The sequence below is a fragment of the Xiphophorus hellerii genome, chromosome 16 (genome assembly GCF_003331165.1).
Source record: "Xiphophorus hellerii strain 12219 chromosome 16, Xiphophorus_hellerii-4.1, whole genome shotgun sequence".
NCBI classification, from domain to species: domain Eukaryota; kingdom Metazoa; phylum Chordata; class Actinopteri; order Cyprinodontiformes; family Poeciliidae; genus Xiphophorus; species Xiphophorus hellerii.
The window spans coordinates 17,645,846-17,672,499 of record NC_045687.1 but is presented as its reverse complement, the minus strand read 5'-3'; the positions used below and the strand labels follow the sequence as shown (position 1 = coordinate 17,672,499).

The following is a 26,654-nucleotide window of genomic DNA, read 5'->3' as shown; positions in this document are numbered from 1 at the left end:
TTGAAACTTAGAAATAACTTGAGTGAGAACAATAATGGAATGACCCAAAGCTGTGCTTCAAAGCTGAGTTTGTGCAAATAAACCAGCCATTTTAAATGAACTCTAACAACTTTGCCAAAAATATAAGTCAAATAGCCAGCCATAATTATACCGGAAACATACTTTTAACCAGGACTGTACAAGCTTCTGCTATGTCATATTTTAGCCACAAGAGCGCGCCAGAGGGCAGCAGAAATACGCTCCCCTGTAGAAATAAATCACTATGGCTCTATAATGACACATTCATGTACCGAGAAGGAATAAATGTGTACATGTGTTGACATGTGTAAAAATTAAAGCACAACTTGCTCCAGTTTTCAAATCCATTTATTTGATTTGTGCTGCAGTTTGCTGTAGTTGGAAGGTCATTCCAGGAGAGGTTAGCACCATTCACACAGGCCGACTTTGAGATTTCGCGCCACATTTGTAACATTTCATCCAAACACAACTCTGTTCAACTACTAATGCGATAGACGTTGTCCTTCAACAAGAGACAGTGTAACACGTAAAAACACACAGAGCTGCAGGCAACACTGCCTACAGAAAGGTCAGTCTGTGTACAAATAGGGAACAGAAACTTGTAGGAGAGGAAGTATAAAGGGAGGCTTTTAATAACCTCAAGCATTTAGTAGAAAAAATAAACACGTGACACCACAATTAAAATACGTATATATGTATAAAGGTAACCAGGCTATGAGTTGTAGCTCACAACCAGAAAAGCAAACACAAAAAAACACGAACAAAAGTTTAAATTGATGATAGTAAAAAAAAACAACAACTGCTTTTCCATGTAGATGATATAAAATTGTGCAAAGTTTATAAAAAGCATTCCACACAGGTGATCCCGAGTGGTGTGGAAGTGTTAATCCTCCTTTAAAGAATAACTAGAATCGTTACCTGATGAGCTGAACAGCAGCAAATTATTGTAGTGCAAAACTTCACATGCTCTTCATGTTATGATTTAAAGGCTTTAGAACACTTAAAGGCTAGTGTTCACATGAATACACAAGACAGATTAATTCAGTGCAAGGTAGAACTTTTTTTTTTTTTTTTTTTTTAAGGACCATATTATTGCCAGAGGATGCGGCTGTCCTGCTGCTTCAGTCTCTCAAAAACTCCATATGGGATACACTGGTTCCACATCCTGGGATGAGATCAGACAAACCGAGTTAAGGACATGAAAAAAAACAAACAAAAAAAAAACAACTTGTGTTGTTTAGTAACATGACTCACCTCAAAGTTTTAACTTTAGAGCACTTTCTCAAACTGGCTCCCAAGCTTTGTGCTCCAATATCCGTCATCTTGTTATATTTAATGCTGTCAAATGAAAACAAACAGGGAAACACAAAGCTGTTAATCAACAGGGAACATATGACCTATGCAAAAATACTGCATAGGTATTACCGGCAATGATTCTCAAAATCATTCAGGTAAAAGTTGCTTACATATTCAAACGTCATTTTCACTTATTGCTGTTCTATGGGATAAGCAAGCAAAAAGTTGTGCAAACTATTGAAGTGGAGGAAGAATGGCGAAGAATTGTTTTCAAGTTTGTTTGTTTTTTTTACAACAAAAAATCTGAAAAGTGTGGCATGCATTTGTATTCAGCCTCACCAAATCATCAATCTTAACGTTGTAGGGGCATATTGCCATTGAGATATTGAAATATAAATTTGGCCAGTCTTCTTAGCAAAACAGCTAAATCTCAAACAAATTTAGTTCTGTGTGTCGGCCAAAGCATAAATTGTCTCACTAATTAAATAACAAATAGGGAAAGATCACTGCTGCTTTTCAGATTTTTTTTATTTGCATAATATCTGAAAATAATGTGTTTTATCTTTCAAAACCGATGCAAGTGCTTCAGGTGCAAATTACATTCGGTTAGAGTGCAGAAGTCACTGGATTTCGTTCCTTCTTTATTCATCAAACAAACCGTCTAAAAATATAAGCTGGCTATACAGCTCTCTACGCTTTGCATTTCACATGTAGCAAACTTCCATAAGTTGTCCTGTGCGTTAATATTTCCGACATCAGAAAGGAACGGAAAACTTACTCGAGGTCTGTAAGCGAAGCCATGTGTGGGAGGACAGCTGCTAAACTCTCTGCCCCTTCGTCAGAAATCACGTTACTGTACAGACTGGAGACCACAAAGATGGAAGTGAAATTTTGTGGTGCAAAAACAAGATGCCATTTATAGACGGTTGTGTAGGCACTCGTTAATATGCATGATGCACAGTTCCGACCTTAAACAGTGCAGTTTGGGCAGGTCCTTCAAGGCGAGAGCTAGCTTCTTCACACCCTGGTCACCTATGCAGTTCTCGGACAAACTGAAAACAACGAGCTTGTTTAGCTTAAAATATTAAAAAGAAAATGGGGAAGAGGAAAGAGAAAAGGGAAAAGCATAGACTCACTTTAGTACTTCCAGTGAGCGAAGAGAGACTAATGCATTTGCCAGTTTCTCTGCTCCTTTGTCTCCGATCTTACTGTTTTCCACGCTGTAGGAAGTTTGACGAAGGGATCATTAGAAGAGTGTTTTGTGTGAGGAGGCGACTTGAAATGGAGAGATACAGTATGTGTACTTACTCCAAGTGCTGCAGGTTATGGAGCCCAGGGAGAAGGTCCCACAGTTTGGGAAGAGCCAAGGGACTGTTTTCTGGGTCAAGCCTTAAAGAAGAGCAACTGTTACCATCAGAATGACATCAATACGACTTTTATTTGTATTGCTTTTACTATTTTCTCCAATCCTGTTCCAATTACATCGCAGGATTTCCATTTCCAAGTTACTCACTCAAATTCCAGCTTGTACAGCTCTTTGACTGCTGGCACCCCTTCTGCCAGGAGGGAATTTGATTGGCCGGAGCTGCAGTTAAATATAAAAATCAATCAATCAATCAAACAAACATTGAACATTTCAAATGCGCATTGATCTCTGTGTGTATCTTTTGCACCCTACCTGTCCGAGAGCCTCTTGCTGGTGTGTATGCTGACGAGCCTTTCCAGGTGCTCTATGTGACAGACCTGAGTGGCTTTCAGAGGATGGATCTTGAACTTGGACACCGCTCCTTGCAGGAGACCTTCGTCGCTCCTCTTCTCCAGCTCCTCCCACAGGGTGACGACGTCTGCTATGCAGGCCCTAAGGAACGCGCAGGCTCCATTTTATATATGTACATAATATGCTTGATTTAACTTGACAGCAAAACAAAAACATAAACTGGACAAGTTATCGTCCGAGTCAAAAGTAATTATTTCCCCGAATAAAGCAAAGCGTAAAATTATCCAGGCAGAGAATTCACTCATCTAAAAATTGAAACATAAACAGGTAGATATAATATAATTGCATTCTGACATACTTTGTCCCAAAGTTCTTCTTCATTTCCTCTTAGATTATTAACATCAACCAATTTGGGTTTTCTGGATCATTACTGGAATTTATGTTGCAACAATTCTGAAGGCTCCACAGGGATGTACCAGACCATGTATGCAATAGCTTGCAAACTCACAATGTCCTAGATACAGTTGCTGCATGCGAGTGCGCAAACACACAAACATCCAGAATTTCCCTCTGCTACGGTGATCAAATTAGAAACATAGGATCCCAATATTCATGTGGATTTTACTCAAATAGAGCTGTCTATGTCTTGAACAATATCAAAGACGTATCAGTGACAACCGTAGCTCTTTGTTCGAACCTTTCTTTGGCCTCCTAGAGAATCAGAGCACCATAACCCTCCAAGTCAGATGTTATTAGGTGATAAGTAGTTTTGTGGCTTTGGACAAAATGTGTCAGACTGTGGTAAACATATATCGGTGTGCAGATATATGTTTCAAGGATTAAATATAGCTGTCAACTCCAGCTAGAATAAATACCATACCGACGGATTTTTACACAACCATAATACAATACAATCTGAATTCAACACAAATCTCTTGTTATATCAAAAATGCAGATTTACAGTGTCCTCAACTTACTGAGGCCTTCTTGAGTCCAAATGTCTAAATTGGTCAGATGTTTAAGATGTTTAGTTTAGAGCCTTTTTAGCTACCAAAAGGTTTATTCTATTTTTTTTATTGCTCTGTATGTTGCATCTAGAGACATACAAAGATTGTACAAAGCCTTTTTCAATTCCTAATACAGGTCGCAGCAGCTTTCTGCACCATCACACAGTTTTTCAGCTCTGCATGCATCCTTGGGTTGTGACAGATCGGCGTACGAAAGCAAGAGAAAAATGAGACAACTTTAATTTTTCTCCTTTCTCCTGCGAATGTCTGACAGTTTCAAATATGGCCCCATTTAAGCATCTATCTGAAAGAGCAAAAGCACAGAATGTGGTTTTATATCTGTACAGATCCAGAAGCACTTGTCTTTTAACATGCCGTTTGTGGATTTTTCAGCTTCAGTCGCAGGCAGAAAATGCTTGCACATTTCTCCTGTGTACGGCAACCACACAGCTGTGGCAAAAGTTTGCTGCATCTTCACCCTTTTTTGAACCATAAATGAAGAGGACAGTGGCCGATTTTCAGACCTTCGCTTATGAAGCTCACAAATAGCTAATTCCAAAAGTTCCACTGAGAAAAACCGAGTTTGAAAACATTGCAATTTGAAAAGCGTGGGAAAACATAAATTATAATGATTTCAGTTATTGAATTGGTCATTTTAAATCATTTTTTACCTGTAGGTATTGATGTTGTTGAGGGCCACTAGCGATCTAAGTCCACAGATCTGTATCCCAGTGTCTTCCAGATCCAAACAGAAACTCCTGCCCTCAGCTCCACCCATCCTGAGAGCGTTTTGTACTGTGAACACATCCGGCGGGTTGAGGGGAACGCCCCGGAATGTTAGGAGTTCAGGGAGATTTAATGCCAATCGGGTCAGCATTTTGGCACTGGTGTCCTTCCCACTCTCTTGGTGCGTGAAACTTGCTTCGTAGACGTAGTTGCACGCCTCCAGGATCTGAGTTGAATTCAAATCCCCAAAGCACAGACCTTCTAGGTGTTTCATCACCAAAGCCTGCTTACTGGCAACCATGTCTCTGAAGACTGCTTCCGAGTATGAATGAAGACTCTGTAGCTCTGTCCTGTTGTGGAACAGGAGGCCTGCAGCGATCCTCTGCGTCAGCTCCAGCTCCTCCCTCTGAGGTTTCCGTCGGCCTTTGGCACCCATCTGGAAAGGCAGGGTCTGGAGAAAGGAGTGGTCTGTCACAGTCCTGGGTAGAGACAAACATTGAACTGGGTGAGGGAAATGAAGAAACAGAACTGAAAGTAAAAGGAAAATAAGGAGACAAAAATAATAGTTGAGGCCTGTGGGTAACAAATTTTTCATTTTTATGACCAGCTGAATACCAGAGTTCCTTGTTACCTTGACAAAGACAAATGGACAGCAGCCATGTAACTCTGAAGGAAAGGATTAGCCCACAACAGGATCCTATCTTCACATTCATCAGACGTTTGTGGGTTCCCTCCCTTTTCCTTGTTCTCTTTGTCCTCCACTTCTTCTATCCCATTGTTAACTTCTCCTCCTCCCTCCATCTCCTCTCTTCTGGAAGGTGTTCTTTTCATGAGGGACTGAGAAAGTAGCAGGCCCGTCCTCAAGCTGAAGGCTCTGAGTTTGGTGGAGACAGTTCGTCCTTTGGGAACAGCAGATGAGTTGGATTTCACCCCCTCCCAGGCTATAGAGCAAAGCTGGGACAGCAACTCTGTTCTGTTGGTGTCCTGGCAAACATTCTCCTCATCCAGTTTCTTCTGTCCCTTCGTCTTCCTTGCTCTTTGGTTACCAGAAGTAGCGCATGCTACCGCTCTGGGCCTTGTGCGATTATTTTTCTGTACTCTTCTCCCTGGAGAATTGTTAGAAATGTCTGTACTTTCCACGGGTCCAGCCGTGTTTATTTTCTCAGCCTCAAGAAGTGACTCTGTGCTTCCTCTGTCTTTTTCCATTTTCAAGCAGAGGACCTTATGACAGAGTGCAGTTAAAGTTCTTGGTAAGGCATCCTCACTTTTACACTGTTCTAACGCTGTGCACACCAAGTGGCAGAGACCCGGGTTCCAGCAGAGGAGATTCAGGTAGCTGCTGCTTTTTAAGGAGTCCAAAGCAGATTCTCTAAGTTCAGGATCGGAGAAGTACTGGGAAACGTACGTCTCCACGTTCGCCGGAGTGAAGCCACAGACTTCCAGAAAGCTGTCCGCGCGGCGGAGCAACTGGCTTGCTGTGCCTCTTGGGCGGGTGGCGAGGAGGAGCGTGCAGCCTGGAAGCAGGACCCTCTGAAGAATGCTGGAAAACAGCTGCTTCACTGTGAAGGCCTGGGCTTTGCTGTCTTTTTGCAGTGAGGCCACCAACTCCTTCTTCTGAGTCTGGAGCAGAATTTCGTAGTGCCGCAGCTCATCAAATCCATCAAAAACAATAAGCACCCTTTTAGGAGCTGCGAGGATCTGAGCGTAAACTCCTTCAGGATCCGCGCAGTGTGGAGCGAAGGAGGACTGACTGAGCAGCAGCGTCTGGAGGCTGTGGACAGGCTCTGTTAAAGCGAGCTGTTTGCCGTCTAATAGAAAGACAAAGTCAAACTGAGGGATGCAGTCTCTGGACCAGTCGAGACACAGCTTCTTGATCACAGTTGTTTTCCCCATGCCAGCATTGCCAAACAGCACGTTGTAGCGTTTCCCATTCAGGCTGTCAAAGATCTGAAAAAGACAAACATACATTCACTTAGTCAAAGGAACAAACCAGTATTCAGCTGCAGCTGGCCACATGGCTCATCGCATAGTCTGTATTTTATAGGGAGCAACACAAAGCTCCCAAAAAGGTAGAGGTATACCTGCACCTCTAGCGAGTTGTTTTGTTGCTTCATGCTCCATTGGTCTTAAAATATAGATTCAGGCCTCCTTGTTACATTAGACTGTGTTGATGGAAGTTTTCTTGGACATTGAGAGTGCCTCAATCATCACTGAATTTATCATTTGGTCCACATACAGCCAACAACTATTTAGCCCTTGTTTCCTTCCATTTCAGTTGTTGATGATGGCTCCCCTAAAGGGCTCTGCGTGGTCGGGTCGAAGTGCCGCGGTCGGTTCTAATTGTCACAATTGCATGAGTTGCACAACTTTTCGTCCCTCCCTGGATGCAAAGCTGTTGTGTGATTGGTCAGAATTTGATAGTTGTGTTTGTTTATGTGAAGAACATTCCGACAACTCAACTGCCAGGAACAGAGTTTTTGACCAGAGAGCAGAATGGATAGTTTTAAGGAGGAATTGCCAGAGGGTGTGGAAAAGTAAAAATGAGATGTTGAAGCTCGTCAGTTCTTATTTCCTCGTCCTCCAAACTTGTGAACTTGTAAATAGTCTTTCCTTTCTGTAATGTATCCGTCGATGTATTTCAATGCTGCTGTAAACCACACCAAAACACCATGACATACTGCAAAAAGGGGTTTCCCAGGAGTTTGACTCAGTGTGTTTTGTGGACCGGGAAGGGTGTGTGCGAAAACAAATGTCCCATAACTATATGACCATGCGTCGACTGTATGACTTCAGCCTGACCATTCTGAGCCCACAAGGGTGATCTCTTTCTTGCGCCATCTCTACGTTTTTCATTTTGCTTACACCTACTCCTTGCCCTAGAAGTAGTACACTTGAAAAATGTATTGCATTTTGCCACGGTTTTGATATAATGAATTTATTGCTGCTGCATCTTAAATCATGTTTCTTGTGAGTCAGCCTGCTCATTCAGGTTTCCAAGCTCTCTCTTGAAGGCTTACTTATCATTTTTAGTTAATGGTAGGTATTTATTTTTCTGCTAATACTTGCAGAGTGTACAACTATTACTCATACTTTATCAAATATACCTCAATATGCATAAACGCGCACCATCTTAGCAGAAGACCTACTCCTACTTATCGCCACTCTTGAGGGTACAGCCAATGAATGGCACTCCTGGATTGGTTGCTTTGTAAACACCAGCCATTGGCGTCTCAAGTAGCATTGCGCCTAGGTATTCCAGCACTGCAAGATGTATTTTCTTTAGAATATTTAAAATATGCTCAATGAAAAAATACGCAAATAGGCAAATTTTCCAATCATTTGGAATTATGTTCCACAGTAAAATCTGCTACAAGGCAAATCTATGAGAGTAGGCTGGATCCTACTACACTTCCTTCATTTTTTAAGCCATAACGTCCATCTCCTTAATGAAATTTGTTTTTTGTCACAATTCACAATTTTTTTTTTTTTAATTACTAGCCTATAAAAGAAACACGCTTACCTGACTCTGCCCCATGGAGCTCTTTTGGAGGTCTATATCTCCAGTTATGATGAGCTCCTTGTCCAGACATCTATTCGTGTTTTTCCCAGAGCGAGCGATCTCTCTCCGGCTCACACTCACGTTCACGTAATGGGCGTTCAGCCTCAGGCCTGCCTCCATATACTGGCAAGTCTGACTCATGTGTATTTTTGACTGCTGAATGTAGTCCCTCACAGCCTCTGTAGAGGAAAAACAAGGGAAGCCAATGCCAGCTTATTCAATAAGGCATAATAATTGTGGGGAGCAATGAGAGGAAGTTGCAAAAGCAGACTTACGGGGGATTTCCACAACCACAGGGGACTTTGGCGACTCCTTACATGGGGATACCTCTGAAATGAGATAAGTTATGTTATTCACATTGTAGAAAGGCAAAAATGTACCTAGCATGAACTGTGGTCTGAGAAACACACTCAAGTTTACCGTTTGTGGGGGACGGAGGAGCTGCGGTGGGGGACGTGACTTTGCTGGCTGTGTCCGACATGGAACCTGGCTGAAATGAACTCATCAGAAAGGGCGCCACTGCACCGTCCGCTACAAACACAAGAGAAAAATCACACAGACAGATGAATATCTACACAAAGGCACATGTATGTCTCGATACCCCAAGATGAAGAAAAAGCGACGCTCACCTGGAGAGAGCGGTGGAACCTGGCGTTTGCGGGTCGGAGAGGGATTAGGAACTAATAGGAAACAGGATTAGAGAAGGCAGCAGTTATTCACTGCGAACGGCTGCCTAACATTCATCTAATGAATTTGAGACAGCTAAAGACAAAAGTATATTAAAAACATAAACATTTGATTTAGCCATTTTAGTACACGGGTATGCTTTGAAATAAATTGACTTGCAGCTCTAGCTGTGTATTTAGGGTCTTCATGATTTTCTGCCATGACTGCCGTGTATTTAGCCCAAGTTGGGAAACTCATCGTCCTACTGACAAGTTTCCCAAAGCATGCTGCTTCCATCACCATTGTTTATAGTGTGTTTAGGTTGATGTGCATTACAATCGTTCCGCCACATAGTATTTTGCATTTAGCCCACAAAGTTCATTGTTGGTCTCTTTTTCTCAGATTTGTTGGAGTGTTGCATGAATATGTGTCTTGTCAACATTCTGAGGATCTCGGATCAATCGCCGCTTCTCTGATCAATGTTCTACTGCCTATCAAAAGAGGCTGGAGCGTGTCTTGGTAGTAGTACTCTTTCTGTATTCTGTGAGATATCGCTGCTTTAAACTTCTCCAAAGCTTTAACCCTGACCTGTCTGCTGTGTTTCTGTGCCTGCATGATGCTGTTTGCCCTCTAATGTTCTCTAGCAAACTTCTGACGCCTTTTACAGATGAACTGTATTTATAATGAAATTAAATTACACTTGCTACTGAGCAGGTAACTTCTGAAAGTAAATGTTTGGAAAGGATTTTATTTAAGGGTGTAGCAGTACGAAGAGCTAATAGGTACAGTATATGTGTACGCCACAGTTTTCTATTTATGCATTTTCTTCCACTTCACAACTGTGCACGGCTTTGTTCTGGTCTTTTACACAAAACCCGAATTACGTAAGATCTTTATGTATTGTTGTCACGTGACAAAGTGTGAAAAAAAGTTTGAATGGTATGAATGCTTGGACCGTGCCTGGCAGGTGAATTGAATAATGTTGCTCTACTTGTATGAAGTTTTGCTGGGAAATCATAAAAGGGTGTGGGTTTGTTATTATGAAGCATTCAATTGGAACATGATCTAATTGTTTTGTTTCTGACTTCTTATTACATTACAAATGAAAAAACAGCAATCTGTAAGGATAAAATGCTCAACTTTTCTTGCACGTGTTCTACTAATTTGTTAAATCAGTTGTGAAAATTGCAGCAAATATATGAATATTATCTTTAGGCCTTAATATTTGCAGCCCTCTGTTGCTCTCTGACCCAACTTTCAGAAATACTGATCCAGAGGCTCTATTGTTAAAATCCCAGCAATAGGATTGCTGGGATTGCTGGGACAACATATGAAGATATCTTTGATATCTTCATATGTTTTTCGTCCACATCCTGGCTGGTCAGAAGTGTTTTGGCTACAAATTAGAGACCTATAATTAAGTCCACGATGTTGACAATAATGTTCCGGCTGACTGGTTTACTTCTGTGTTGGAGGATCACAGCAATACGTGAGCAAAATCCACTGCAAACTCTTTACAGCCAGTCAGTGTTGTTTGGCTACAACTAAAACTGAGCACCATAAGCTTAATTATTGGACCTTCCATGCAGGATTATTTCATAGATTTACTCACCGAAGATGTACGTCGGCGTAGCAGCTGTGTTCGGGAGTGGGAGCCGAATAAGCGGAGGAGGGGAGGAGGAAAGCTGGACCACCTTATAAGCAGAGGGGTCTGGGATTGTGATGAACTGAATGGGAATGGAATTAGCTGACTGAGGTGGGAACACGAGGAGGTTGCCTGGAGGAGTGGTGGGAAGGCATCCCACAGGCTCTGCTGGAACTGACGCTGCTTCAGCATCTGCAAAACAACACCAGGTGACATTTTTATTGTTTTCTACGAACAGGTTTTGTTCAGTGTGGGAGGGCAGAAAGCATCCCCAGACTGCATGCTTATGAGAAGGAACAAGGAATTTAAATTCCAATTTCAAAACAAAGGAAAAAAAAATAGCTAGAGCACTGTACTACAGGTGCATTGTGATCAGATAAAGTCGTCTTTATAAGCTTGAGGGTTATAGAAGCAAACGTCCATTACCACCTAAAACTGTTGACATCATGCTAACACGTACAACCAAAATAACATAGAGGAAGTCGAGCAGTGGAGGAGTTCTCATCTAAGATCACAAAATAAACTTCCCTTTTCTTTGTCTTCAGGACCCAAGTTACACATGGGCAAGTATAAGTCCTTTAACTCTTTAATATCTCAGATAAACAACATGCACCTGCTTTGCAAAATAATATTGTCCTGATGTGACCTGTGAAATCCGGGTCACATCAAGCTTTGATGGTTTCATACGTACATTCCAAAAAAGCTGTGGTAGAAACAGTTTTAGATTTTTGGCTGTGTTGCATAGCTTATATCCATTCGCTTAAATTCATGTTGTTCCCTTCAAAATGATTTCAGTTGCTATGAGAACCTCACCATGAATGGCAGGTGGCTCAGCAGTTTCCTCTTGGGTTTTTGGTGGTTCTGTAAAAAAACAGGGGTGTTAGCCAGCTGCAGACTAACAAAATAAATTTCAAAATAAATTGTGTAAATGAGTGGTGGTTCCTGAATTGCCTTTAGTAGTAGTTTGGTATCACTTATTTGCACAAAATCAAGTGATAAGTTTTTAAGAAAATTATTTTTAGCTTAAGACAGAAATTACTCAAAAAAGAGGTTCAGCAGAGATAATTGGAAGAATCTTATGAACCCTATGAAACCAAGAACAAGTACAATACTCATCTGGACATCTGGAATGATCTCATTTCCAGAATGACGTCATTCTGGAAATGAGATCATTCCAGATGTCATAGGAGTGCGACCCAATGAATTTAACATGTTCACATCCATGGGATAGGCTGCAGGTGTTAAATAACATCCAAACTTTTGTGTTTACTTTTAGAGCGGACTGACGAGTCTCAGTCTAAGAGGTGTATTTATACAGCTGACAAGATCAACTGGCATGACTTCATTAATTGTTTTATGGCTAAGAAAACTAAGCAGCCTCCTGAGAAAGAGTTGAATACTTGTAAACAGAGTAGATATTAAAGTTTGACTTGTTTCGAAATGGCTAAAATCAGCTAAAGAAGGCTGGCTAACTACTAGCTGTTAGGCTTTCACCACGAGAATTTATTCCCTTCGCAAACTATGATATGAGGTTTGCTAAATTGGAAAGTATTTCTGATGATAAACTAAAGTCATACAATGCAAATTCAAACATTCTGAATTTTATTTTTTAACTGCGTTTTGGCTGAAACATAGCGGAGTTGGTGTGCTTCGTAACCTTGCCAGCTGCTACTAACGATGCAAGCTGAATTTTTTAAGCACTGTAGCAACCCCTTCAGATTAGTGTACATTACAGATTAAGTACATGTGAACTGTGAACAGGAAAAGTATATTATTTTTGCATAAAATGATTTCAGGCTCAAAACCATGAATCAGCCTGAATTTAAATTAGCCACACTGTATCTAAAAGCACGTTATTTTCATTCACTATGACCAGACAGAAAGATGGTTGCCATCATTCTACCCGGCGACCGTGATTTTATGGTTTTTTTGGAATGATCTAACTGAATGTAAAGCTGATAACTGATTAGAAATAAAACATTAAGATAGAGGTAGGGTGTCACCATGTGCAATGAGTCGATTCATTTGACTGTGTGCATGTTTAAGTGAACATTTCTCAACATACAAAGAATCACAAGGAGCCAACAAAATCTGTCACCTGTTGCTTTTCGCCTTTTCACTCTGGAGTCTCTGGAATTTCCATCAGTGCACTGTGTAGACAGGGCATCTGGAAGAGAGAGATTTAAGATGTAAACGAGCAAACACTACAGATGGGCATGCTGAACAGCCAAACTTAAGCTCCCTTAACCTCTCTGTCTTTTTCTCTCAGGTTTTATTTTGCCCGTTGGCTTCCGCTGCTCTCTCTGCTCGCTGTGGTTAGCGCCATCAGAGGCCTCCAGTGCCACAGCAGTGTCACCTGCAGAGCACAGAAGGGGAAGTGTAAAAGTCACTGAAGCGGCTAGCAGACACAGTAGACAGAAACGGCTGTTTTTGTCATGCCTTTTCAGTAGGGATCTGAAGACAATGGCTAAGAAGTGTATCGTTTCGAGAGAATTAGGAAGACTCAAAACGGGAATTGGCACAAAGGGTTAAGCAGTGGCCAGGAACACGAGTGAAAGACAATAACACACACAAAAATAATAATAAATAAAACAAATTGTATTCCTTATAAGTGAAGTAAAAGACCCCAAGGCAGTGTCCACAAATAACTCAAAATTACTATAAATAGTGATAAGGAGTTAGTATCATATATTGACTCAACCACATCATAAAAGTTAATGACTTAATTCTTTTTTTGAGGGCTTTTTATTTATTTATTTATTTTTTAAATATATAAGACAACAAAATAACCAAAATAGATGCTCACTCTTTTGGATGATGTCATCAAAGCAGTCAGGCCCCAGATCATGACTGAAGAGCACATTTGGATCCAGCTGAGAAGCTGCAAATAAATAATTAATAGAATCAATTTCAAAAACTGGGCAAAATGTATAATGTAAGCCACAACGCTTCAACGTTTACTACTCACCTAAATAGTCATCATCCCACAAAAGGTCCGATATATAACCTGAAACTATAATTTTGATAATGAGTGTATTAATGTATAAAGGAGGAGGCTTATTGTAAAGCACCAGTGGAAAAAAAAAAATCAAAACTACAAACCTAAATCCAACAGGCCCGAGGAGTCCTGGTCGTATTCTTGCATCTTGGCATCTAACAACCAAAAACACACAAGAAGTAAGAAAAACAGAAAGGCTGATGAGTAAGTCTACCAATTAAAAACATTACAAAAGACGCTTTAACAGACAGGTTTGGCTGAGCTAATTTTCTCACATGGACTATTTCTGGATGACATTATGTCAGATGTAATTCTCTGTATGATTTACTCATTTTATTTTGTTTTCAGCACTTCACTCATTGGTTCTGTACTTTCTTCAACTTGAAGAATCCAGCACACCACAGAAAACCAGTTCTGCTAGCCATCACCAACCAGTGGGACGGGTCTCTTTCTTTCCTTCTTTGAGAACGCCCATATTGATTAGAAAGAAATGTTTCCAAAGGAAAATAACCAAAGGCATACTCAAGCCTCTTCACAAAACAGTGCAATGCAATCTATGCATCTTCTCATCCTTTAGATAAAGTGTCCCTTAGTCCTCCAAAGGAAATGTATTAACTCAGCTTATTATCCGCAATACGGACAAATCTGAACACCTCAGTAAGATATTTTTAATGTATTGACACGACTTGGCCTAATTCCTTACAAAACCATTTCTAAGGATTTGCAACCATACTGAGGGTCTTTATCCAGATATGGAGAAAATATGGTGGGCCTTCCTAGCAGTTGCCGGGGAACCTCCTTAGATTGCTAAATCATTTCTTTTACACATCGGACATTTTTATATTTTTTCATTGGGGTAGACCGAATAGTTGAAATCAGATTAACTTTGTCTCATAAATAATCCACTTGATGATCTGAAACATTTAAATGTGACAAAAAAGCAAAAGCCTAGGGAGTGTAGTGGGAAACAAATGCTTTTTCACAGCATTAAATGTGACTTCATCGGCAATGAAGTGGTCAATGAAGGACAGACTGAAAAGAAAAAGACTCTGAATCCCCGTTTGGACAGGATGTTTGGAAAGTCAGCTGGGAACAAAAGAGGAGGCCGGATCACAAAGCAGGAAATTACATGTAATGACGGGATTCAGGAAAGTACCAACGTTAAAATAAATGCAGCAGTATTTTTCAATACCAATATATTTTCAATTGTGTCCTACATGGCTAAAATTGTACTGTGGTAAAGCTGCGCCGAAGATCCACCCAGCTGAAATTTGAAAGGCAAATTCTTGATTTTATTGGGAAATGAAAAGCGAAAATAATGTCTAACTCTGGTCAAGAATTATTTGGAAGCAGAAACTCACCCCAACTTCAAGAGACCTTGATTATCTACGGCCACGACTGTGCCCTTATAGGCGCTTATTTGAAAATATCCAAATGCACCTATTGGAAACAAAATCCAGCCTCCAGGGTGTTTTTATTTTCCATTCCGGTTTATCTCGATCTCACCTTGAGCTTTGCCTTTTGATTGAGCCAGTACACCTCCATAACACACCCATACTTGTTATAAAAAAATCACACAAGGTGATCTTTGAAACTTGGATAAAAGACTATAAAACATGCCAGGACAGGTAAGATATAAAATGCCAGTCTCAACTAGCCAGTGCCTTTTCTATACCGAAACAAAAAACCCCCTCATATTATAGAAAAAAAGAATCCCAGGCAAAACAATGGCCTCGCATACATAGTGATTGATCAGAGGAGAGTCATTTTGTTTGGTTTTAAGAATATTTTCTGCACTAGTCACCTTTATTTAATAGCAATCAGGCAGGAAGAGGACAGAGAAAGTGGGTTGGGGCGAAGATATGTGCCAAAGGAAACGAGTACGGTTGAGCTGAGGTCTGTAGCCTTCAACCACTGTGCCACACGGCGCCCTAGAGACTCCTTTTAACGACAAAAGAACAGCTGCGACGGAAAATGATCATTCTTCTTTAAATGAATGCAAAGACGACATTCAAGTGGTCAAGCTTGAATTTTGTAGTGAAACTTTGGACACGCTTCATCAAACTGTCTGAGGTTCTCATCATCTTCACCAAACTGCATAACTGACCTTATAATGTTGGCTAAAAGATGTTGTCTTGTAAGGCAATGTGCTTTTCTTCAACGCACAATTCCATGACAGCACATATAGTTACCCAGAATTCACTGGTAGATATAGAACTCGGATCCGAACCGCGAAGTTGCAGCTGTTATCCTGAAATCGTGACCTATCTTCCATTAAATCTGTAATTTGAAAGCTGCACAAACATTTCGTTAACAGACATAATAACATAATAAGTCCTCTCTTAAACTTACCAACCATCACAGACATTTTTGCTCCGTTCATGGACAGCAGTCGTCCTGAAAACTAAAACATAGAAACTCCCCCTGATTGGAATAAGCAAAGCTTTGCTGCATCTTCTTTTTAAACAATGATTTATAACAGTTTCAACAGTCATGAGTCATTAAACAAGAACAGAGGATGAAAATGGACTGGGAATAAAACCACTATAAGGTGGAGCATCCACATATGGAATCACTTCACCAAAGAGTCGCTTTGCACCCTTGGAGCTTTATGTTGGTCTGATTTCTCACAACTAATAAGTCAATACTAAACATATACAGAAATACATTCTTTCGGACATTCTTTTATTTTTTTTCTGCTTTTAATAGTGGGTTTGAAAGTGGGGGCAGGTCATTTTGTGATCAATTTTGCCACTGGCAACAAGCTACTGGAGCATCCTTGAGCCAACTCATACCTGACATGGCTAACGTTTCATATTCACTTTAATAACAGGCCATTCAAAGTAATCTTTTAAAAATTCTACCCATATTCTTCTGTATGAAAATGTGCTTATATGACTCCAATAAATAACATCCTACATGAAGTTCAATCAGAGTTGTTTTTGTTTTTTTTATGAGAGAAAACATAAAAAAGAAAAATCTCCAGAATGCATGAAAATACTCGACTATACATTTCTAGTTATAAATGTGTAACTCTACATTTGGATGCTACTTTTGCCCTTAAACTATTAAATGGCATTGCATGGGCGTAAACATGCGGTGATGGCCTAACAGAGAGACACAATGAAGGCAACAACTTCTAACTTTGCTCACATTTCTAAATTAAAATGTAGCAGTGAGGTCAGAGAAAAGTATTTGTGGCGTTGAAGAAATATAGGCAGTACAGGCACGTCACATTTTTCTTTTTCCATTAAATCTCAACCAAATTTGGTCTTCATGTCCAGCAGCCCAGAGACATAATTAGCAGAGATGTTGTTCGTCAAAACCCAAGGGGTTTCACCCGACAGCGCAGCCCAGCGTGGCTCTGAATTTAGCATCACGTTTGTATGAGGGGCCGTTTAGGACAAAATTTACGTTTTGTCTCTCACACACTACCAAAAACTCTCGCATACTCCAAAAAAGTAGCCACGCACACTCCAAAAAATTACGTTTTGTCTCTCACACACTACCAAAAACTCTCGCATACTCCAAAAAAGTAGCCACGCACACTCCAAAAAATTACGTTTTGTCTCTCACACACTACCAAAAACTCTCGCATACTCCAAAAAAGTAGCCACGCACACTCCAAAAAATTACGTTTTGTCTCTCACACACTACCAAAAACTCTCGCATACTCAAAAAAATTACATTTTGTCTCTCACACACTACCAAAAACTCACGCATACTCAAAAAAATAGCCACGCACACTCAAAAATTACTCACGCACATTCAAAAAATACTCAAATTGCGTATACACACACTACTAAAATGTCACACACACACACACAAACGTTAACTTTCTCGCTCACATACACTACTATCAGCTCGCTCACATACACTGTACTAACAGCTCGCACATTCACAAACGTTAACTTTCTCGCTCACATACACTACTACCAGCTCGCGCACATACACCCAAACGTTAACTTTCTCGCTCACATACACTGCTAACAGCTCGCGCACACACACCCAAACGTTAACTTTCTCGCTCACATACACTGCTAACAGCTCGCACATTCACAAACGTTAACTTTCTCGCACACATACACTGCTAACAGCTCGCACACACACAGACGTTTATCTCTCACATACACAAGACTAAAGTTGAACACACACACAGTACTAAGACTCGTTTTATGAATGTGTGAGAGCGACACTCTTTATGAATGTGTGAGAGCGACACTCTTTTTGAATGTGTGAGAGTTGTCACGGAAGAGGCGGGGCATAATTTTTGGATCAAACTGCGCATGCGTAGATCCTAAACTATAAGTTTCGATTGTTGACTCACTGTATGTTCTATTACTTAGTATATTTGTGCTTTTAAATATATATAGAACGTTTAACTTTCTTGTAGATTAATTGTGCTATAGAAATAAATGAATCTGATTGATTGATTAAAAATAGCAAAATTGCTGTAGTACAATCTGTCCACTGGGTGCCAGATTGTAGCACTGCGGGCAGTCGTTGAATCGTTTAATGCGCCTGTCAAAGTGCTGGTTGCCTCCGGAGAAGATAGAATGGTGTTTAAAATGGCAGCTGCCTGACCAATTCTCTCTCGTTTCGAATTAGAGTTAGCCATGTTCGGTATAGCAAACTCTTTCTTCTTCGGCACTAGTTGGCGCCGGTTAATAATTCCTGTAATACTGGCACCCAGTGGACAGATTGTACTACAGCAATTTTGCTATTTTTAATCAATCAATCAGATTCATTTATTTCTATAGCACAATTAATCTACAAGAAAGTTAAACGTTCTATATATATTTAAAAGCACAAATATACTAAGTAATAGAACATACAGTGAGTCAACAATCGAAACTTATAGTTTAGGATCTACGCATGCGCAGTTTGATCCAAAAATTATGCCCCGCCTCTTCCGTGACAACTCTCACACATTCAAAAAGAGTGTCGCTCTCACACATTCAAAAAGAGTCTGGCTCTCACACATTCATAAAGAGTGTCGCTCTCACACATTCATAAAACGAGTCTTAGTACTGTGTGTGTGTTCAACTTTAGTCTTGTGTATGTGAGAGATAAACGTCTGTGTGTGTGCGAGCTGTTAGCAGTGTATGTGTGCGAGAAAGTTAACGTTTGTGAATGTGCGAGCTGTTAGCAGTGTATGTGAGCGAGAAAGTTAACGTTTGGGTGTATGTGCGCGAGCTGTTAGCAGTGTATGTGAGCGAGAAAGTTAACGTTTGTGTGTATGTGCGCGAGCTGGTAGTAGTGTATGTGAGCGAGAAAGTTAACGTTTGTGAATGTGCGAGCTGTTAGTACAGTGTATGTGAGCGAGCTGATAGTAGTGTATGTGAGCGAGAAAGTTAACGTTTGTGTGTGTGTGTGTGACATTTTAGTAGTGTGTGTATACGCAATTTGAGTATTTTTTGAATGTGCGTGAGTAATTTTTGAGTGTGCGTGGCTATTTTTTTGAGTATGCGTGAGTTTTTGGTAGTGTGTGAGAGACAAAATGTAATTTTTTTGAGTATGCGAGAGTTTTTGGTAGTGTGTGAGAGACAAAACGTAATTTTTTGGAGTGTGCGTGGCTACTTTTTTGGAGTATGCGAGAGTTTTTGGTAGTGTGTGAGAGACAAAACGTAATTTTTTGGAGTGTGCGTGGCTACTTTTTTGGAGTATGCGAGAGTTTTTGGTAGTGTGTGAGAGACAAAACGTAATTTTTTGGAGTGTGCGTGGCTACTTTTTTGGAGTATGCGAGAGTTTTTGGTAGTGTGTGAGAGACAAAACGTAATTTTTTGGAGTGTGCGTGGCTACTTTTTTGGAGTATGCGAGAGTTTTTGGTAGTGTGTGAGAGACAAAACGTAATTTTTTGGAGTGTGCGTGGCTACTTTTTTGGAGTATGCAAGAGTTTTTGGTAGTGTGTGAGAGACAAAACGTAAATTTTGTCCTAAACGGCCCCTCATACGTTTGTTTACTCACACGACATATAAATGTCAAAAGCGGGATGTGAAAATCACGCCTTATTTATATCTCCCTCTACCTTCTGGTAGTCCTCTCACCGATTCGCGTGAAATATTATTTTTAATCAAAGAATATGGGCATGTTTATCCAAGTTTGGGACTCGCATGTACTTTTTAAAACTCGCGTAGCAATAAAACCCGCTGCCAGTGTGTGAAGAGCTACACATTAACTCCAAATGTGGGTTTACAGATTGATGAACAGTGAAACTCTTAATAGTTTAAGGGCAAAAAGTTGCCCCCATTTGCCCTTATTTGGCATGCGCCTTCAGAAAGAGAAGCGCTGAATTCTTAAAGGGAAAGTGCAAAACTTTCTGTGCACTCTCAACTTACTAGATACGCGCAAGTTTGCGACCCCCATGTTGTAGTTTCACCTTGACTATGTTGTAACTAGAACAGATAAGTGACCTGTGAATTCCCCTCATCTTTTATGGTTCAGCTATTAGACTGTTGCGTCTTTGCATGCCAGAGTGAGTCTGATTACATACATGCGCAATAGAGTCCGCCTTTCAGTGGTTCTGAATTTAAAGTTAAACAGGCTTAACAATAAAAATGATGGCTAATGCATTTAGTTCAGATCATTTAGGATTATTCAAGGTAAAAATAATAATAAAAAAAAACGTTTCTTAAACTAATTTGATTATTATAATCACCAAGTGATTTAAGTTACGCAAAAATATTTTCCTCTTTATTACCCCCAAACATTAGGATAAATATTTACGTGTAAATATCCGTCAGCTTGCATAAGCACGTTGAAAAAGCGCACCCAACCTGCCCCGTTATACGAAGGACAAAAAATTTACCTGCCGAGTCTCTCTGGATGCCGCTCAGGTCCTCTGAACTCTCTGCTGTACTTTGCTGCATTTTCTTCTATGTTGTGGCATATTTAATGCCACACATCACATCAAACGCTCCACACAGCCTGTCCTCGGATAACCCGCAGCACCACTGCCTACAGGCGCAACAGCATCTGGCAGTTGTATGGCTTTTGCTTTCACTTTAACCAGGACGCCAAGCTTAGGGGCTTGGTTTTGCACCACGGTGGGCCAAGACCGCGCCGTCTTCTTGCACATGCATAACCATACTTTCGTTTTTATGTCTCAGACAAGAGGCAACAGAATTAAATAAATAAATAAATAAATAATGACTCTCTAGAAAAAAAAAGATGGTGCAGCTATACTTTAATTTGCCATTCAAAACAGATTTAATCAGCACTGAGTCTAATAAACCTGAGGGGAAAACAAACAAAGCTGCCACACCTCCCTCTGTCGATTAACTGTACACATTGCTGTGAGAAAACATTTGTCCTCTTACACGTTTCGTCTGTTTACTTTTTCTCACCCCATCAAGCAAACTTCAACAGACAAAGATAACCGAGGACAATAACAGGTAGCGTTCAGATTATCGTCTTTATTTATTAAAGCTGCAACTTAATTATTTGCCCTCCTTTGCTGAACATTTACTGTAAATAAATGTTGGGTTTAATTTCAGTGGCCTGGCTTGATTACCCGTGCGACCGGTAGAACTGTAAAAGCTCAAATCAAGCTAAAAGTTCACATTATTCCCCAAATCTATAATGAAACTCAAGTCATTGCTGTTCTTCATTCTGGAAAGAGTTACAACCCCTTTCTTAAAGGGACTCTGGCAAAAATACAGTGCGACACAGCATTCCAGAACAAAGACATCATTATACTGGCAGCTAAAAGTGTGGGGGCAGTACAGCAGGAAATCAGGCATAATACAATTGCTATCACTCCTCAGTGTTATGGTCAAACACACCTCGACTTTGCGGTAGAACAGTGCTCTAAAACAAACCAGGAAGTCTACCACTAAATGGCTGAAGAAATGTTAATTCAAATAATGAAGAGCTTGGATTGGCCGAGTCAATGTCTGACTTAAATCACCTTAAGATGATGTGGAATGACCTTGAACAAGGCAGCTCCTGCTCAAAATCCCTCCAACATGGCTGAAAACAATTCTGAAAGGAAGTGGCTAGAAACTCCTCAACTATGTGAAACATCCACTGTCAACTACCACACAGCAGCCAATGCTATGAATTGGGTTGCTAAATATTTTTCTGATAATACCTGTTATTTACAAAGCATATAAAAACTATACCCCTGCCGTTTTACCCATTTTATTGCTTTTAAAAATCAACCATTATCAAATTTGGCTTAGGTGACAAAAATACAATAACACATTTAATGTCAAAGTGAAAACTAATTTCTACAAAAATAATAACATACAGATATGTAATGTGAAATATGTGATTGCATAAACATTCACTCCATTGACAGTCACTGACCTAACTTAACAGAGGTCCAACCAGTCAGTGCTAGTAGGGTAAAGGAGATCACCAAAATGCAGTGACTTTATCTCGCGTCATTAAAGACACCTGTCCACTCACTGGTTAATCAGCATTCCTAGCTACAATTATGGCATGAAGACAAAAGAACAAGGAAATCTGAAAAAAGGTTATTGAAAAGTATTAGTCAGGGTATGGATACCAAAACAAATTTATAAAGCACTGAACATCCCCTGGAATTCAGTTAAATCCATCATCCAGACGGTGTAGAAATATGGCCGACTAAGACTGAGATTATTCAGTTGCTAGTTGTATTACAATGCTTCATTACATGGCAACACGCTTAAAAACATGGCTTAAAACTGGGAAACATCTAAAGGTTTTAACGAATATTAATCATAAATGACTCTCTCCTTTCTTCTCGATACAGAGGTGCCAATGTTTGAACTCCTAAGATCCTATTTCTAGCAAGAAACCCTGTACAAGGCAGCAACACTCACTGTTCATCTGACCTAAAATAACACTAAGGGCAGGTGAAACGCGGAAACTACCTGCCCTGCGTGCTCACCAATGATAACAAACCGTGTTGCATAACCCAAACTAACACCAGTCCACCATTAGCAGTGTCCTTTTTGCCTTTATTTTTTTACAGTAAAAGCTCTTTATGTTTACAATAGTGCTGTAAACATTTTATCATTTATTTATGTACAACAAAATGTGCAATTGAGAATACATAAAATCATAGCAGGAGACTTAAGGGAAAGCTGAATGTTTCCACATTACTGAGTTGCATAGCAGAAATATTTGATGAGCCAAAACTATTTGGACTTGGTCCCCTGCAAAAACCTGGGTTAGTGAAAAGTGTAAATAGGTTTTTTACAAAACCTGGCTAAGAGTTGATTTCCTGTGGGGTTTTTTTGTTTTTTTTAACTGTCCTCAGAAGGTCTTTCCTAAAATACCGTTGGCTTTGATAAAACCTTGTAGTACGTCTCTGCAATGATTTAATTCAGAAAGTTTGCTATGAATCAGAGTATCCAAGTGCTGAATAAAACTGAAAGGGATCTAATAAATCATAGCCCACCACCTGCTGACAGAAGATGAAACTGAAAGTAAGCCCTACCATCCCCACAAGGCGTTCACCAAAATAAAATGCCTGGCAGATTAACAAGTCAACAGAAGGCAGACTTTCGGTTCCAGATAAAGGGAGGGTGGGGAGGGGGGGAATGGAAAGCACCTACATATCCAAGAGGAGAAAAAAAAAGCTCTTCAACTATCTTAGTACTAGAATATTATTGTTGCTTTTACATAAAACTCTTGGTTTTTCACATAAATAAGATAAATAAGACAGAGAATAGAGGACTGCAGGATCTAGCCATACAAATACCGGAATGTTAAAATCGACACCACTTTTTTCAGGATTCGAAACTTTGAAACTCTCAGCTCACCCAGTTACCCTTATACTAGCCCAAATACTTTAAATGATGATGATAAACAAACTTACCACAATGTAAATCCGTCTTTTCTTGGAATTCCCTATCTTGGTCTACATTATACATGTCTGCATCTTCTAGATAATCTGTTAATATTTCTGTGAGACTATAAAGAGAGGCATCTTGCAGAACAGTTCTGCTGTCTTCAGGCACATCTGAATGGAGCAGGTCCCTGAAAGTGGTTTCAGACAGTCCTGACTGTGTTCCACATTGTTGATATGGTGCATCTGCCGTAAAACAGAACAGGTCATCCACTTTGTCTGCCATCTTGCCGACTGGACACAGAACATCAAATTGGCCCTCCAGCATTTGGGTGATGTATCCCCCCTCTGTTGCTTTGCAGGCTTCAACAGGTGAGGCATTTCTTGCTGCTGCAAGGATCCTGAAATCGTCCGTGTTGAACACAGCAACTCCGTTAAGGGTAGAGAAGTGGAGCGCTTCTCGTTCTGACCTGCCTGCATCTGTGTCACACGCAAAGCTTAGCTCTTCGCACTCAAAGTCGCCAACGCAGGTGTCAAGCGTACTGCAAGCGGCTGCAAGCTCCATTTCCTCCTCCATGTCCAAAACGACACTCTGGGCTTCACCCTCTAGCATCATCCTGTCGCTTATTGAACAGCCGCTTGGCACACAGGGCAGCAAGGTCTGCAACATCCCTCGCCCTCGGTCCCAGTTCTGCCATAGAGGAACAGCTATCCTCCTTGCCGATTCCTCTACCTGCTGTAACCACGCCTCCTGACTTTCCTCATTCCCCTTGTTTATGCTTTCGTTATCACTAGGAGGCTCGCTGCTTGCACCACTCAGCAGTTCTGCTTTTTCATCACTGGATCTGAGAGTGCAGTCATACACAGACAGTGAGGAAAGAGGGTCTTGATTCAAGTAGGACAAGTCCATTAGAACTTCTTCCAATAATTCCTGCATTTCCTCCTGATTTCTCTGAAGATTTTCATGTTGGAGCCACTTGTTTTTTTCCAGGTTAAATCTTGTGTTGTTTGGTTCCTCTATTAATAAGACCGATTCCGTTTGTTCCACATTGTGGTCACTAGCAAGAGATTTCGATCCGCCTGTCCTCACTTGGCTCGTCGGTTCTTGGTTGAGGTCCAACTGAGCCACGGATCCTAGAGAATTTAAGTCCTCATCCAGCTCAACACATCCTGGTTTACTCGCGAATTTAGGCACAATCCCATCATTGAGCCAGTGCAGATTCAAACTGTTCCTGTATGCCTCCGAGATGATCCCCTCTTCCACCAGACCCTCCAGCAGAGCGTGAACCTCGCCGGGCAGGGCCACGGTAAGAACCGACCTCACCTGGTTCAGGACCTCGGCAAACTGAGCCATGATGTGGAAAACCGGCTGCCAAAGGCATCCAGCTCCAGTTAATGAGATGCCATCTGATCAAGATGATAGATTTCATATGTATTTTTTTAAAGGGACACTGCTTTTGTCCAGGAGGCGTTTCAAATCGAGTGGGGTGGTGCTTCGTGGTTGGAGTGGGAGGTCTGCTTCAGAACCGACGGGAATGCATGCACCAGACTGGAGGTGGCTACATCATACTCGGTATTATTAGCAGTTGGAAGTGAAATTTTGTAAAGCTTGCAAACTCTGAAGTCAGGAGCTATTTCTCATGTACTTCATGTAAAGTTTATTTATTTTTTGCTTTATAAAAAGATCTAAATGTCTTAAATCGGAATTCGTTTCAGAAATGTTTCTGATATTTTACTGTTTTTTTTTTTTTGTCATTTAAAAATAAAAGACCAAAAACATATTCTTTGGTGCAGAAGGATACTAAATACTGAAATCATCACAGTAGTTTATTATTTGCATTGTTGCAACATGAAAACACAGTCAGCTGATTCAATACTATCTCTTCCAGCCAGGGACTTTCACACAATGCAAGAGGATGTAGTCTGGGGTACCACTTCCCTTAAATATTCAATCTCCAGATATAACCTGCTATGTAAGCTGTGGATTTTATACACATATTTGTCAATAATTCCACGTAGACATTTCTGTACTCTCAAGCGCGCTTACATGATCTGGTCAACAAAATAGGTTTTGCAAACCTAAGTGTCAACAAAAGAATGAATGCTAATCAACTGCTATAATCTCTTTGAGGTACTGGAACTGGTTTGGCTAAATGTTACGGGCAATAATGACTCATAAAAAAAAAAAAAATAATGTTCTCCAGCCACACCTTTCGCTCCATGTGTTTAGTATATTTAGAGACGTAATCATAAAGAGTTAATTTGCTGTGGCGTTGGGGTTTAAAATTGGTATCCATAAATAAAACAAAAACCCTGTCTGCTAGTATATTAAGAATGACAAATAAATTAAACTTTGCTTTGACTATACAAAACAGAACCTAACAGCATAATCTTTAATTAGTGGGATAATCTGCTTAGTATATTTGATCAACATGCCAATGTTTTTGGCATTTTTTACTTATTAGTATCTCCTGAAGGAGTTACTGATAAGATTCCCTCAGGAGTCTTATTAAACTCCTAAGGGAATAAAAAAAAGCAAGAGATTTTTTACACCACAAACCTCTTGCTTTATGCGTTCTTTCAAGACTCTTTATAAAGTAGATTCTGAATATTATCGTAAGTGAAAATATCAAATATCGTTATGCTTTTATGCAAATTACTCCATTATCCGTTCTAAAGGTTTTCAAAGTGGATAAGCAATGTTAAAGGATGCTGTCTTTGAAAATTTATCAGGAGATGAAATTCAGTGATGGCATGTTCTCTATGTAAACCGATTATTAAAAAACAAAACAAAAAAAAACAAAAGAAGAAACAAATCTACTTTTCTAACAGAGACCCAGGATAAGTAGTGGAATTTATGTCAAAAATGAGACTTTCAGCTACTTCCATTCACTGCAGATAGGTTATACACCAACATTGTTTAGCCCACAAACACCATATATTATGGTTGCAGGTTCTGGGAGAAAAGGCAAAGCTTTTAGTCAGACTAAAAATACTGGTTAGGACCAGGTATGGGTCAAGCATGAGATTCTTACAGAATAACAACCTGTGAGTAAACATTTTAAAAAAAAACCCCGAGTACAAATCTCAGGATCAGATTTACACAAAGTTTTAAAACAATGCTTTTAAAAACTTTTTAAACCTTTGGTATACATACCAGTATTTGGTACATGCCTAGTCAGAACCACAGCAGAAAACATAACATCTACCGCAATGGTGCTCCAATTTTAGTCTCTAGAGT

General features: G+C 40.2%; 1 protein-coding gene and 1 long non-coding RNA gene across 3 annotated transcripts; one reads left to right on the top strand and one right to left on the bottom strand.

The window, feature by feature from the left end:
• Positions 1–348: 348 nt before the first annotated feature.
• Positions 349–24,449, bottom strand: ciita (class II, major histocompatibility complex, transactivator). 2 transcript variants are annotated; one of them, XM_032587240.1, is made up of 22 exons: positions 23,444–24,449; positions 13,737–13,787; positions 13,603–13,647; positions 13,441–13,515; positions 12,883–12,990; positions 12,733–12,801; positions 11,448–11,495; positions 10,602–10,826; positions 8,953–9,003; positions 8,744–8,854; positions 8,599–8,652; positions 8,285–8,502; positions 5,396–6,711; positions 4,710–5,243; positions 2,993–3,172; positions 2,828–2,899; positions 2,623–2,703; positions 2,451–2,534; positions 2,283–2,366; positions 2,093–2,176; positions 1,273–1,356; positions 349–1,183 (listed from the first exon to the last, which is right to left on the bottom strand). In XM_032587240.1, exons 1-22 carry the CDS (start codon positions 24,348–24,350, stop codon positions 1,108–1,110), a joined length of 4,557 nt encoding a protein of 1,518 aa, XP_032443131.1. In that variant the 5' UTR covers positions 24,351–24,449; the 3' UTR covers positions 349–1,107. The 2 variants fall into 2 exon arrangements, with proteins under 2 accessions (XP_032443131.1, XP_032443132.1); XM_032587241.1 differs by lacking the exon at positions 23,444–24,449 and adding an exon at positions 20,441–20,695.
• Positions 24,450–24,454: 5 nt separating this feature from the next.
• On the top strand, positions 24,455–25,414 carry LOC116735382 (uncharacterized). Its single transcript, XR_004342374.1, has 3 exons — positions 24,455–24,720; positions 24,879–24,986; positions 25,303–25,414. It is a non-coding gene; the product is annotated as an uncharacterized LOC116735382 (long non-coding RNA).
• The last annotated feature ends 1,240 nt before the right edge of the window (positions 25,415–26,654 follow it).

Bases quoted from the DNA above. Each gene is read 5' to 3' on its own strand.
- ciita (XM_032587240.1), bottom strand. From the start codon at position 24,350: ATGCAGGAATTATTGGAAGAAGTTCTAATGGACTTGTCCTACTTGAAT. The intron at 12,802-12,882 runs GTTAAGGGAGCT...TCTCTCTTCCAG, and splicing joins TGAGAGAAAAAGACAGAGAG to ATGCCCTGTCTACACAGTGC. The intron at 8,855-8,952 runs GTGAGCGTCGCT...TTGTGTTTGTAG, and splicing joins GGTTCCACCGCTCTCTCCAG to CGGACGGTGCAGTGGCGCCC.